The 15,227-nt window shown below is 52.7% G+C and overlaps 1 protein-coding gene across 1 annotated transcript in view; it reads right to left on the bottom strand.

The window, feature by feature from the left end:
• Window positions 1-15,227, bottom strand: part of ABTB2 (ankyrin repeat and BTB domain containing 2) — a 173,353-nt gene that overhangs the window by 16,777 nt on the left and 141,349 nt on the right. The window contains exons 4-5 of the mRNA XM_032488441.1: window positions 2,799-2,951; window positions 1,383-1,548 (exon numbers count right to left, since the gene is read on the bottom strand). Coding sequence (XP_032344332.1) covers window positions 1,383-1,548; window positions 2,799-2,951 — 319 coding nt within the window. The remainder of the gene's footprint in view (window positions 1-1,382; window positions 1,549-2,798; window positions 2,952-15,227) is intronic.

Consider the following 15,227-nt stretch of genomic DNA (forward strand, 5'->3'; position numbering starts at 1 on the left):
TAGAGGAGCTTGTCCAAGATGCCACAGCTACAGCGTGGAGGATTAAGCCCCAGGTCCCTCTGAAGCCAGGGTCCACGGGCTTCCCCACCGCGCTGCTGGGGGAGGACGACTGCCCCGGGACGAATGCGCCTGCAAAGCCCAGGGCCGGCGTTGGCAGGTGCCTCAGGGAGACCCGACACACTGCCTGCTGCCCCTGTAGCCCTGCCGAAGCATCCCCCTCAGCCTCGTGGTCTCCCCTAACCCAGCGCGTGCCCGCCTGTCCCATCCCAATGCTCCTGCTCCCAGCATCTCCCTTCCCTGGAATGCCTTGCCCCCTTCTCCGCTGCATCCGATCTGCCCTCCCTCCAGCTCAGCTCAGGTCCTCCAGGAGGAAGCCCTCCCTGGCTGCTCCTGCCGCACCCCTCAGGTCCACTCGGGCTTGGGTTTGCCAAGTGCCTCATCACGCCTTCTTCTGTGCTGTCACCTCATCTGAGAGCGCTATGTGACCCCTCAGTTATCATTTCACTTCCCCCATGCTTCTGTGTGGTCTTCCAGACCACGGGGCCACGACCCACACTGCAAGCACTCACAAAACCGCATCAAAGAAACAAACTGGGTCTTCCACAGCAGGTCGGACTGCTCGGATTCTCTAATCCCAGCTCTGCTCCTTAAGTAAATGAGAACCTCTGTACCTCAGTTGTCTTATCTTTAAAAGGGGGTGAGAACAGTACCTACATCACAGGGCCGTGGTCAAGATTAAATGAGTTAATCTGTGAGAAGCGCCTAGAACAATGCCTGGAACACAGTCAGTGCTATATGAATGGTAGCTGTTCACGGTAGAAACAAAAACCAAAGCAAACCAAAAAATTCAAGTTAAATTCTACCTAAAATTGTCGACCACCTCCAACACCTCCTATCCCCTTTTCTGGCTTCACTTAACTTCTCAGCACTTTTCACTAACATACTCTTGTATTTTATGTGTTCATGCTTCTCAGTATCCTCCTCTAGAACGTTAACCCATGAAGGCAAGGATGTGTGCGGGCTTGGCACGTGGCAGGCACACAGGATGCTCTGGTACAAGTCTCAGTGACTATTATCCATAGCTTGCTGTCAAGCTAACTTTTCTGAACTTTTTCCCAGCCCTGCACCCTCCGGGACAGCCTCCATCCTTCCAGTGAGGGGAAGCAGAATCCCCGTTACAAAGGGTTTCCCAGGGGCCCTAGGGACGTCTCTGGGTTGACATTCCACCTGCACAGCAGGGCTCCGCTTAGAAGCACAGAGCTGAGTGGGTGGGTCTCTCAGGTTTGGGACAGAAGGAACAGTGCCACCGACTCTGGCAATCACGAATCCCTGTGCATGGCCCCTGGCCCCTGAGCCTGGCTGGCAGAGTGCTCAGGACGCACCTGGTCGTCCATGGTGTTCACCCCGTCGGGGCCCAGGGCCTCGATCGCCTGGCTGATGAGGTCCGTCCGCCCGCAGTTGAGCATGCGGAAACCCAGGTCCTGGTTGAATTTCTCAGTAGCCGCTCGCGCATCCAGCCTCCGGAAGGAACTGAAACAGCATTCGGGCCTGTGCAGAAGAGAGCGGGGCATGTGAGCATGGCTCTTTCTGCTGGGACACTGCCTCCCAGTAAGAGGAGACACAGCTGCGCTAGGCGGACGTGGTGTGAGGACGGGGTGGGGAAGCACTGGGAAGCACTGTGTAATCAGCAGTGCCCGGCCTTGTCATGCTCAGTGACATAAGGAGCACACACGTCGGCTGTTCTAGAAACACGTTAAACAAGTGCTCTGAGCACTTGGGAGCTATCACTTGTCAGAAATGAAGGCCCATCTAAAATGATCTCTCAGGGGACCACCCCGAGGAGGAAGAAGCCAAGGCCAAGTTCCAGGTCTCAGCTCTCCATGCTCTCCCCTCAGCGCTTCCTGGTGAGGCCCAGAAGCACCAAAGAGAGTGGCCCAGACTTCTGTGGCAACCAAGCCAACCTACCAAGGAGAGTCACAGAGAAAACCTGTGTCTGCAGAGGGCACACCACAGGCCTCCAGTAGCTGGCTGCTGCCTGGAGCCTTGATTGAGCCAAAGAGTAAAAAGTACATGCCCCTAGAACGAGGTCCTGCTATTTGCCATGGAGAGAGAAGAGGTTAAAAAACAAAAAACTAACTCTCTCCCAGGTCAAGCGCAGCCAGAGAAAGCCCTCTCTGGAACAACTTCTGGAAGCCAGTCCAATACAAGAGAGGCACACTGGCAAGGAAATGAACAGCCCAGGCTTGGCACCATAGGGGCCTGGGTTCAAATCTGAACACGGTCACGTAACCCGCTAAGTATTTGTGGGCAAGTTACTATCCCTCCTGATCCTCACCTTCTCCATCTGTAATGTGGGCATCTCAGCCTGTCTGCCTCTGACATTGTCATGAGGATGAGGAAATGCACATAAAAAGGAAGGGCTCAGGACTAGCCTGCACCTAGGAAGTGCTCAGGAAAATGGTGGTGATCACAGGAAGGGAGGACCCACTTCTGCCGTGTACCCCCAAATATCCCAAAGAGTCAGACTGCGAGAGCTCTCCCGCCCAAATCCAAATGTGAGTCCGCTCTGTGTGCCAGACCAGCGGCTGCAGAGGACGCATCTGAGCGTAGCCGGGGGCCGGAGTAGATCGGTTCTAACAGGTGGGCTTGTGCAGGACATGCCTTAGAGCAGCTCGAGTGAACGGGCTGCAGCCTCTGCTTGCTGCCCCTCCGGATCCAGGAAGAGGAGGGAGCAGAGGGTCTACCCAGGGCTGGGTGGGGAAGCCGGACCCCCGCCTCACCCCTCCCCAGTTCCATACTTGAGCTGCCGGGGCTCGCAGTCCAGGCCGGGCAGCAGCAGCCGGGCGGCCTGCCGGATGTCACCGCTGTCCACGGTGAGGCTGCGGCGGTGCTCCGCGTAGGTGATGGCCACACGCATCCACTCCATCAGCGGCGGCAGCAGCATGAAGGGCCTGGGGGGCAGCAGAGAGAGAGGGTCAGCCTGGGCGGGGTGCTCCCTGAAGTGCAGAGGGGGCCCCGTTCAGCACCGGCTCTCAGAGGACAGCCGTGGAGGAGACCCCAGTCTATCCCAGTGCACAGACATTCATGAGTAGGAAGGAATTCCTGTTGGGGGCCTTCAGCAGAGCCTGAGGAAAGAAGGGGTTAGCCAGCACGTGGAACTAGGGACTCCTGCCCCATCCAAAGAGTTCAGATGGGGTCTCCGGTCTCCAGGGAGGGGAGAGGCTGACTGCAGAGGAAAGAGTCGAACAGACCTGGGCTCCAAACCCAGCTGTGCCCCATCACCGCAGACAACACCCCGAGGCTGTTTTCTTCACTGGTGAGACAGGGCAGCGCCCACTCCTCAGGGTCCTCGTGAGGCCAGAGGAGATGACCCACATCACACTGTTATGCGGGGGTGATAGCCACTCCCTCCTTAACTGGCACCCGGGCTGAGGTGGGCCTGCGTCACCTCCTGTGGCAGGCCAGGGTGGCCCAGCCTGGTGCTCCCAGTCCTCCAGGGAGGAATGGTCCCGGGGCCTGTGTCACACCCAGAACCCATGGCCACGGTGTGGGGCAGCCAGAAGGAAGCAGGGAGCGGGGGTTCAGCAAGGCCTCTGAGTTACAAACTCAGGGGCACCCGTCACAGGTGTTCTGTGCGTCACCAGGGGGCGCCATTTGCAGGAAGGTGACTAGTGCCTTGGTGGTCAGCAAAGTTGTGACTCTGCCACTAAGGGCCCGTTCCTCCCCTCCCCAGGCCCTCCCTCCCTGACCCCACCAAGCTTGACCCCTGTTCTCCACCAGTCCTCACGAGTCTCCCACAGTGAAGACCACTCTACAGTCCAGCAGGGCCCAAGCCACAGAGGGTCTTGGCTCGTGCTGGCTGCCCCTCCACGCCCCACTTCCATGTGTGCGATAGGCCCCTGCTGTCACCACCTTTCCCCTGGTCACGCAGAGAGGTACTCTGTCCAGGAAGAAGGCCTCCATTCTCCCTCCCCAGCTCCTGAGCAAGTCAGCTGCAGGCAATCACCGGGAACGGCCCACAGGTGACCTGCCTCAGGTCTCCAAAAGTTTAGCTCATCCTCGAAGTTTTAAAAGCTTCTCTCCTTGAGGGCAAAGGATGTTTTTGTTTATTTATTTTTTAAAAACAAAATAATCAGGATTCTTGAAGGTGGTTCACTTGGAAGTTATTTTGATGTTTCAGAAAGTATACCTAGGTTTGAGTCACTTCACTGGTGCACTGAGCGTACCAACTGCTGTGGCGTTGAGGAGGCCACAGGCTGGGGAAGCCTTGTAGCCTTGGCCTTCAAGGATGCTCAGAACCTCACCCCAACCTACTTCCCAGCCCTGGCATGCACCCATCATCAGGACACACCAGGCCACCAGACATCTGCGGTTCTCAAGCTCACCCTGCCCAATCCCACCTCTACACAAGGACAAATCAGAGTGAACCGGAGCTCACCTCTGCCTGTCCAGATCCTAGTTATCCTTCAAGGCTTAGTATGCCACTTCCTTCCAGAAGCCTTTTCAGATGCCTTCTCCGAAGAAAATCATCTCTTCCTTCTCCAAGATCCCTTAGAACTCCATTCCATCTTTCCAACTAGACTTTTCATCTTCAGGACTAGAGTGATACCTTCATCATCTCTCACTTTCCAAAATATGCCCAGCACGGGGCTTAGACGCAACAGATCCTCAATAAACCAAACGACTGCAAGGATGGCTAGGCATCAGGAATGTAGCATAATGCACCCAAGTTCTCAGTTCTGGACCACATCCTGTTTCTGCCCAGAAAAGAATGCCATACACTTTTCAAGGGCACAGCATTGACACATTAGAGTGGGAAGCCAGGACTCTCTACAGGGAGCTTGTAGAAACCAATAAGGAACAACAATCCATTTGTGCATGTTTACAAGATCTTGACTGTGAATGCCCATTTGACTTCCCTCCAGATATTTTGAGTTTTACAGTTCTTACACTACAATGCTATAAGGCAAGCTCAGAATCATGCTTCTACACATCACTCCTTCTGATCCAAGGGGAAGGATTTATCTAAATCACCAGCATTAGAGACTGAAGTATAAACAAAAAGATAGTCTGTGGATTTGCCAGCCATTCTTCCTTATCATGGCCAACAGCCAAGACAGACAGCTAAGTGTGGCCATGAAACCTCCAAGCAGCATCTCCCAGCTGCACCAGGGGAAATCCAAGAGGGAACTCAGGAGACCGTGAAATCTAATCAGATGGTGTCATGATTCATTCTTCTGCCTTGTGCCTCTTACAACTTGGCACATGAAAAAATGCATTGTTGATAATTGGTGGGCAGATACTGGGGATGGGTTCATTCGGCCTCCATTTTACCATCTTAGTTGGAGAGGTAGAAATTTGAAAACTACATTTCCCAGACTGCTTTGCAAATTGAACGTCATCATTAAGCTACAGCTGCAAGAGTTCTGGTAAATGGATGTGAGGTAAGAGGCCACCTTTGTGCCCCTGTGGCCTGTTTCTGCTAGCAAGCCGAGTCATAAAATATGAGGTCTTTTGTACCCCCTACAGAGAATTCGAGCATACGTTTCCCACCTTCCTGAGTGCTTCAGAGGCAGCAGTAGCGCTATTCACTGAAGGCAACAGCAAAGACTGCTGGACTCTAGCATCAATCCTGAATTGCAACTTCCAGGGTTATCTCAGAGGGAGTAGCCCCCTGATGACAAGTTCTGTATTGTCCTTGCAGTCATTCCCAGAGGTTCAGCTTTGAACATGCTCCTTGAGCCCTCAGTGATTCTGTTGGCACCTAATTCCCTGCATTATATCCCTTCCCGCTTAAAACACCTAGGGTGGTTTCTGTCTCCTGAATTGCACACTGATTAATATTCTCAATATACAAAAATCCTCCAGGGTTAAGATTGTCCCTCTGCCTCTGGGAAGGTGGTTGGTGGCCACCTGTCCACAAATAAGGCTGTTGTAGCCCCCAGATGGCCTCTTCAGGCCTTTCTCCTTGGCTTACCCACCTCCCTGGCCTGTGGTCCATAGGAAGGTAAAATGACAAGCAATTCGTGGACTTTCTCAGTAACATCCTTCCCTTGGCCTCTGGGTTCCAGGCCACTACTTCCTTTCTGGTAATTCATCTAGCCCACTGGGGATGCTGAGAAGCTGGCCTGCATTCCTGGATATTCTGGAAAATCCCTAGAAAAACTCCCATCTGCACAGGCCACGGCTATGTCCTAACTGCAGGGTGAGAAGGGTCCAGAGGAGGGAGACTGGGAATGACTGATGATGCATGGTTCCCAGGGGCTCTCTGCTTGGTTCCTTCCCAAAGAAAAAGGCTCTTTTCCTCTTCTTGCCTTTCCCTTAGGCTGAGCTTGGCTGCAAGCCACTGACTCCCCCCCTGGCTGGGTCTGGCACCTCAGAATAGTGGTTTTCAAGTGCTTTGGTCTCAGAATCCCCTCTGTACTCTTACAAATTACTGAGGCCCCCAAAAGAGCTTTTGTTTGTGTGTATTATTTTGTCACTAATTACTGTATCAGAAATTAAAACAGAAAATGTTAGAACATCTGAATACACAAGCTCACATCCTGTCAGCCATCAGAGTGATACTGTGATCACATGTCACACAGACTCTGAAAAACTGCCCTGGACACGTGTGAGAAAATGAGAGTGAACAGGCAAATAACACCTTATGATATTATGAACATAATTTTGACCCTGTGGTCTCTTGAAAAGTCTCTGGGACCCCAGGGGTCCCCCAGACCACACTTTGAGAACCACTACCTCAGATGAATGTAGCAGATCCCTCAGACAAGGCTGCTCTGGGGCGTGGGGCTGGGGTTCTGCCCTAGTCCAGCCAATTCTAGATTGAAGTGTGGTTTGCATGCATGCTCCTGGATTAAGTGTCTGAGGATCCTATACCAAATCCTCACTGGGAGAAAGTTCTGGAGGCAAGTGAACTGGCTCTGTAACTTTGGGCAGATTATTACCTTCTTCAGGCCTGTTTTTCTTTTAGATATGGAGTTAGGTCAGTGGTTTCTAGACATTTTCCATCATGATCACCCCTTTTGCTGTTATTTCACAGCTTCTACTTGACAACAGCTGTACCTACTGTACGTGGGCAAAAGCATGGGCTCTGGAGGAAGACTGCCCTAGGCTGGAATCCAGTGCACCTCAATGAATTAAACTGTAATCCTGTGCAGTTACCTTATCGCCCTTAGCCTCAGTTGCCCCATCAGCAAAATGGGTATAAATAATAGGACCACTTCTCAAGAAGGCTTGATATATGTACATAAAGTGCTTATTAGCACAGCGTTTGGCATGTGGTAAGTTCTTGGTAAAGGTTAACTACTACCACTGTTCAGTGTCTACTGACAGAGAAAAGACCCAACAGCAGAAAAGGCTAAGGGAATCTGGTCCTATTAAATGCCTCAGCTCCAGCCTTCTTCAAGTCCAGCCAACTCCCTCCCCCCACCTCCCAGCCCTCCAGCAAGTATAAACATGTAAAGCTTGCAAAACCTTCCAGCGGGCTGCCCACCACCCACTCCACCCCAGCTCATAAAACAGAGCAACAAATGCAACCACTATGTTGAGTGTGATCTGGAAACTGTTTCTGGCAGTGCAGGCCCTTGGCCTTGGCTGTCAAGAACCCTGAACAGGGGAAGGGGCAATGGCAACACAGACCCAGGGGTCACGGGGTCATGAATGTGTGATGTGGTGAGTGGGGTGGGCACAGAATTACTGCAAGGGACCTGCACCCCTAAGTGCTGCTGGCGGCCTAACCTCAAAAACACCGCATGTGCATGTGAACGCATCCGGGCAGGCTGCTACTGTGACAAACAAAGCCACTTAAAAGGGTCACCGACTGGGAGCATTTGTCTTTGTGTGCAGAAAATAACAACTAATGTCATGTGGGGCAGTCCATAAAATACACCAAAGAAAACGAGACTTTAACAGGAAGGGGGCTGAGAGGAAGAAAGAGAGACCCAGTGAGGCCAAGTGCCGGGTCCAAGGTCACAGAGCTTTTTGTTCGGCAGCAACAGGAAGACCAGTCCCACGGGGTGTGACTCAGTTTCTCTTCCTGTCTCGAAGCTAATCACGTAGGTGAGCCTGAGTGTATCAAGGACTGGCAAGGCCCTTTAACTGGACCAGGCCTGCAAAAGCCATTTTATCCTGCCAAAAAAAAAAAAAAAAAAATGGAAGAGAGTAAACTTCTTAAGGCTTTGGTTTTAAGAGGTCCCTGCAGCCTGGAAAAAAATAAAAAAAAAAACCCTGCCCCACTCAGCAAGCGTATGATTTATTGGGATTACAGTCCTATAAGCAGTGTCTTAACAACATGAAACAGGAAACGCCTCCAATTTCCAGCTCAAAGCAGGCTCTGTTCTTCCTCAAGGTGGGCAGGGGCCTTGGGGAAAGAGCCAGGCTGGCAGATGGGGTACAAGCCTGTAGCTGGAGGCCATGTCACCTGAGCCCCTGGCATGAGAAGGCCTGTGCCTCTGTCCCCAACTGGCAGGCCAACTCTGGGGCCAGTAGGTATGTCCCCACTATGTCCACCCATGAGGACTCAGTACAAGTACTCAGGCAGGCAGATCTGGAAGTGCCCACTGGCTGGACAGGGCCTCGAGACCCGGCCTGAGCTCAGCCCCGGAAAAGCTGGGCTCCCACTGTTGGCTGGGAGCACAGAGGGCTCTGGGGTGTGGGCCTGGCTCCCGGGGTGGGGAGGGTTTGGGGGAGGTCCAGGATGCCTTAGGGTCACTCCCTAAGATTCCCCCATCACCCTGTAAGCCCATCCCACCCCGCCTGTGAGCACCCTTAGTCTAGGAAGGCAGTCTCACAGGGACCAGCCGGAGAGCTGCAGGTGGTGGTCAAGGGAGGGGGTGGGCCTGAATGTCTCCCACCTTCAGCCCTAAATTCTTCCACTGACTTTGCCCCACCTTCAGGGGGACCACTGCTGAGCACTGAGGTTGAACGGGGTGACCTTCCCTTGAATCCATCCTTTTCACAGATCCTGCTGGGAAGCACACTCCCCGCCGTGCTGTCTGGCTGGGTCTGGCAAGGCAGGAACCTGCAAAGATGCCAAGCTTTCCCCAGTAAAGTGACAGCTCCTCAAGCAGGGACTGCTCTGGGAAGGTCAAGGTCGGCTCTGTGGTGCCAGCTCTGAGGCCCTCCCTCCCCACAAGTCTCCCACGATTTCTGGAGGGCCACGGTGGCCTAACACCAAGCCAGAACGTCCATGGAGAATGAAACCAACATTGTCCCACCGAAGTCAGATTCCACTCACAAAGGAAGTGATTCTAGTCCCGTTCACATCTTGGACTAATTATTTTTTCTAGAATTGCTTGGTAAACCAGAATGGTTTGGCCCAGCTTGGAGTCAGAGCTAGGCAGCCATCTCCTGACCCCTAGGCCTATCTCCTCCAGCAACCTCGCTGCCTCAGACCCTTGCAGCTGACCCCTGGCAGAATCTCCATGTGGGGTCAGGGGACTTGTGCTAGAGGTGGGGCTTAGGGCTTCCTGGGGGGGAATACACTTTGCTTATTAGAACCCATCTGGTACAGATTAGAGGCATGAGAAAAACCTCCATTTGCTCAGATATGCACATGGATATAAATTTAGATTACAACCAGCCAGGATTAGCCGTGAGCGATTTCCCTGCCTCTTTCCAGTGGTTGCCCTTTAGGGAGCCTAATTGTGAGCAGTGGGATGGAAGGTTGATTGGGTGACAAACAGGGCATCCCGGCCTGGCTCCCACGGCATCCCAGGAATATTAGGGAACACTAACAACTAACATGTACAGAGCATCTGCTAAGCACCCGGCACTGTTTTAAGCCCTTTACATCAATTGACTCACTTAATCCTCCTATCTCCTTTATGAAACAGGTACTATGATGATCCTCATTTTACACGTGGGGAAACTGAGGGCTGGAGGGTTGCAGTAACTTGCCCCAGGTCACGTGCCTAGTATGTGGCAGAGCTGCGATGTGGTCCCAGGCAGGGTACTCCCAACATCCAAGCTCCCAAATAGTACACTCCACCGCTGCTCTGTAAGTTGGCCCTGGCCTTCCATTTTCTGGACCCTGCCCCACCTCCTTCATCTTAGGGGTGATGAGTATTAGGCATAGGAACCCTGCAATGTGTCACCCAAGCTGGACCATTTTTGAAAGGGAACAGGAGTGCTGTTACCAGCAACTCTAGGGCAGCAGGTGCAAACCAGAAGAGTCTCAGGCAAATGCAAACACCTGGCCGCCCAAGCATTCGGCACTTGGGTAAAGCACCTCCACCTGGTTCAAGCGTCCCTGCCAGGCCGTGGGAGGCCCTCTCGGCCCGCTGGCCCTGAGCCTGGTCTCTGTTCTGCCCTCAGCTCTGCATCCTCACAGCACTTACCCCATTTGCAATCATTCTGCTTGTGAGGGTTTTCTCTTTGGCTCTCTCCTCAGACTATAACTTCTCTGAAGGCAGAGACTGTTTTCTCAGTGACGCTGCTCCCCCATCAGCACAGAAGCGCACATTAGAAACTCAACCTTTGAGTTTAGAAATACCCCGCACACTTCTTAGTCCTGGATGCAAACCCCTCTGGCTGCTAACACGTTTTTAGGGGTCTGCTCTTAATCCAGAACTCTGTGCAGGGCTCCAGAGTTCTCAGTCTGGCAAGTGAGCACATGAAATGGGGAAGGGTTTTGTCCTCCATCCTTGGAGGCTTGAGCAGGTCTGGGTATTAACAAATGGTTCTTTTCAGAAAAAAAGAAAATATTTCCTCGGTAGAAAGATAACCGTTTCACAGGAGAACTTGCTACCCGGGAGCAGTCTCCTGGGGAGTTGGCTGATTGGGGCAGTTTCTGGGAGGGCAGCGAGGACGGTGGGCGGGGCCTCCTCAGGGAGGGAAAAAGCAGGCGTGGCTCTGCAGATGTCAGTGTGGCCTTGAGCCTCGTTGGACAGGACACAGCCATCTGTCTTTGGTAACTGGGCCTGACTCCAGGGTGGCATCTTATGTGGGCGGGATGATACAGATTTCAGTGGCGACTGCATGCGGGCCGCCACCCTCCACGCTCCCTCCCACAGCAGGGAGGGCTCGAGTGCTGCCAGGCCCGGGGGATCTGGCCCATCTCTCAGGCCAGGGCTCCCCTGTGTGGTGGCCTGGCCGGCAGGCAGCTGGTCTAATAGGACAGGGTCTTGCTGCTTCCCACACACCTGGAAAGGAGCTGCATGAAAGCAGGTCGCTCTCCACTTGGTTGCGGCGCGGCTCCCTTGGCCTGCTGGCCACACCTCCCCTACGGGGCTCACAGCTGCCATGAAGGTGCAACAGACTCAGAGTCACCGGGGCTCGGCATCTGTGACAAGAGACCACAGCTCTTTCACCGTGTGGGAGCCAGACAGGCAAGGGCTTCCAACACGTTCAAACACATGCCCCTCCTTCTGAATACAACACTTTCAAAAGCACAGTGAGGGCACTTGCCACCATCCACCAGCCTCTGCCAAGAAGGCAAGCTTGGGAGGACCCTAGGGCTTAGCTGTCCTGCTCCATTTATTATTCCACAGACACCAGCTGGGCAGCAGGGCGGGGATGGGTCTTGTATTTAGACTCTCTGAACAGGTATACCTGTTTAGATTCAGGTGAGTATAATCACACAGCACCGGCCTTCCCCATCCCCCACAGTCTAAGGCAACATGGTGACCCTTGCACTTTTGGACACAGTTTCCAGAAACTTCAGGAGAAGGTAGAGGCATGGGACTCCTGTGTAAGGGGGAGATTCCTGACTGGCTAGTGGCTTTGAGCTGAGCTGTAGAAGGCAATGCACTCCAACCCAGCCAGGGAAAGAAGCTCCCAGCACCTGCTTTCTGCACCCACAGCCAAACTGCAGCCCCAGGGAAGACTGGTACTTGCTTCTGAGCTGCAAAGCCACATTGCTATGATGTGCTGAAGGCCTATTACATGCCAAGGAAGCATGAGGCCGTTCTGCAAACGTTACCCTCTAATACAGCCACCCTGCAAGGGAGGTATAACTATGAGTTTGCATTTTACAAATGTGGAAACTGAGGCTTGGAGAGATTTGGACACATGTCCAAGGTCACATAGCTAGCCAATGGTGATCTGCCTAGCTCTAAACAGAAAAGATTCTGGGGTCCTTCCTGACACCAAATTGCCACACACACAATGCTGTGAGCCGCTGGCCGGAGGAGAACTGGAAGGCAGGCACGAGGGGGAAAGGCTTGCCCCAGCGCCCAGCCCAGACTTCAGCTTCTGCATCCACCTGCCTCATTAGCCCTGAAGGCAGCAGGCAAGGGGATGCCGGGCTGGGCCCCAAGGTGCCAGGGGTTATACTCCACCCCCGAAGAGCTTTCTTCCCCCAGATCTCAAATATTAAAGCAGCAAAGGAGGCGGCTGTCAGAGGCAGCCAGTCTTGTGGGAGGAGGGAAATCTGGAGAGCTGGTTGGCAGGCAAGTAGGAGCATGCCAGAAAGCAGCCCAGCTTGACTCCAGACATCGCCTGAGCTCCTAGCCTGCCCACGTCCTCAGTGTCTGGAAGGTCCACAGCTCAGCCTCAGAAGCCATCTTCTTTTTTAAAATTTTTTTGGGGGGAGGGGATTAGGTTTCTTTGTTTGTTTATAAATTTTTATTTATTTATTAATGGAGGTACTGGGGATTGAACCCAGGACCTCTTGCACGCTAAGCACATGCTCTACCGCTGAACTATACCTGCCCAGCCACGCTGCCCCCTCCACCTCCCCACCCCCACGCGCCCCTCCACCTCCCCCTTCTTCAAGAAAGTAAACTTCATTCCCTTTTGAGTTGGGACTTCCCAGCACCAAGGCGCTCTCTGGGATCCTGGCAATACCCTAGACAAAGGGGATTGTGGCTGCCGTGTTACAAAAACCCTCCTAACACTCCTAACGAAGGAGGCCCCTGGGCCTGGCAGTTCCCAGTCTTCTCCTCTGTGGGGACAGGTGGGCACAACAACAGGACAGGAAGTCATACACAACAGGCCGCCCCTGGGGCACTTGTCAACAGCTGGGGCAGGATCCTGTTCTGTCTCCATGCCCTGTTATCTGGCACTGCCACTTCCTTTGTCTGCCCCCCAGTCCCTGGCTCACTCCTTCTCGGATGCTGGACATATGCCCACCTTCGGCTGGCCACCCAGAGCCAGCGAACTCAATCTGCTGGGGAAGAGGCCCCAAGGAGTTGAGAGTGAGCTGCTCAAGTCACACTGGGCAGAAGGTGCTGACTGGGAGACCGGCTCCCAGGTTCTTGCCCTTTCTCCTGGGAGGCAGGAATGAGGTATCACGCCGGACATTGAATTCACTGCATTCTTACCATTGGACCTCCCTGCCTGAACTCAGATCCGCCTCCTTCTAGCTGTGAACCTGGCTGCCCCTCTCACCTTCCCAAGACCCCAGTGTGCCCACCTGTAAATGGGAGTGGAATCGGCTTCCTCTGAGAGCTTGTGAGGGTCTGTTAGAGAGTGGGGTGTTTCAAGTGCTTGATAAACTGTAGAGGTTTGTCCAGATGCTTCCAGCCCATGTAAAAATAAATCAGATCATATCCCTCCCATGCTTTACACTGGACAATGGCAGCTCATTACATGGAGGCGTGGCGGTCAAACCAGCAAGCGAGCGGCCCAGGACATGAGTACTCCGCTTTGGAGTGTGTGACTCGCTGCTCGGTCTTTGAACCAGTGAGTGGGTGAAATCCAGTTTTTAGAGTTCTTGGAGATCCTCGGGTGGTAGGATGAGATAAATCCAAAGTTTGTACAACATCTCTGTTTGACATGGTTCTCACTGAATTAGTCCTTTGTGACATCTGGTCGACCTCATCTTCTGTCACTTGCTTGGGCCCCTGGCTATTGTCAGGGGTGGGTGAAGAAGGAATTACAGTCAGGGACTGAAAGAGGTACATTTGAGAGGGAAAGAAAACACTCATTTTGAGTAGATGTGATTTTTAAATTCAGCAGTGTTTTTGGTTATTTATGCACTGAACACAGGTTAGTTATTCTAGTCCTTTCACAGGTTTATGAAAACAGTAATTTTGCTAATAACAGCTACCATGTGTGAAGACCTTACTCTGGGCTAAGTCATTTCAGTGTATTACCTCATTTGATCCCCTCAAAAAATCTTTGGAAGTAGATCAAGCCATTCTCCATGAAAAGCTGGGGAAACTGAGTCCTGAGACATTAACTTGCCCATAGTCCCACAGCCAGAAAATGGCAGAGCAGAGACCCTGCAGATGGTCTGACTACACAAGTCTAGCCTTTAGGGTCTGCAGCTTATTTCATTAACTGGACAAAATATTTAACTGCCTACTCTGTGCCAGGAAACGTTCTATGTGTTGGGGGTCACAGTGGGAACAGGGCCAGCCCATGGTGCTTACCTTCTAGAGGGGTGAGGAGGGCAGAAAAGGAAGCAAACACATCCACAGACAAGGGAACTTCACACAGAGGAGGTGCTCGGAAGAAAAAGCAGGTGAGATGCTGGAGAGTGACTGGGGGTGGGAGGTGTGGCTCCCTGTGTGCACTGTGGACCACAGGCAAGTCACTTACAAGTCACTTCAGAGGTCACTGGGTGCACCAGCCTGGGGAATACATGGAAACTAGTACTTAATTCACCCAATAGCTATTTTTGTTTCTTTTAGTTCCATTTTGGGTAAACAGATGGAAATTTAATGCACAAAAGTGGGGAGTGGAAAGAGAAAAGAGTTTAACATTGCAAATCTTCTTGAAATGGTATTTAAGGGAACCACAAGTCAGTAGCATCAAGCCACCACTGCCATCATCTCTATTATTTGATAAGAAAGCACTTTCGCAAGCTGAGCAAAAGATTAACGAGCCCACTTCTTCAGACTAAGCACACAGCCTACCCAAGGGCGCTCATCTGAGGGGGAACGTTCCCCTCCTGCCTCTGGACTGGAACAAAGAGGGGCCTCTCCTCGCTATGCACTTCACCTGTGTCGGGGGCACTGCCCCAGAACTTGGGGGGCCCCCAGGCAGTAGGCACTGCTTGGATCTTGTCTCTACACAGGAGGAAACCAGGGCTGGGGAGGTAAGGAGCCTTGCTCAGACCACACAGCTGGAGAGGAGGGGCTGGTTTTGCCCCTCTGCACAGGCACCTCTGAGGACACAGGTCTCCACAGGAAAACCCCTCAAGCCCCACCTCGAAGCATTAGCTACTTAAACAACAATCAGCGATGACTTTAAACAAAAACAAAAACAAAGACTTAATTCTGTGTTTTGAAAATGTAGATCCATATCTTTACCTTTCCTATAAGTTGTACCAAAACATC

Source organism: Camelus ferus, chromosome 10 (genome assembly GCF_009834535.1).
Source record: "Camelus ferus isolate YT-003-E chromosome 10, BCGSAC_Cfer_1.0, whole genome shotgun sequence".
NCBI classification, from domain to species: domain Eukaryota; kingdom Metazoa; phylum Chordata; class Mammalia; order Artiodactyla; family Camelidae; genus Camelus; species Camelus ferus.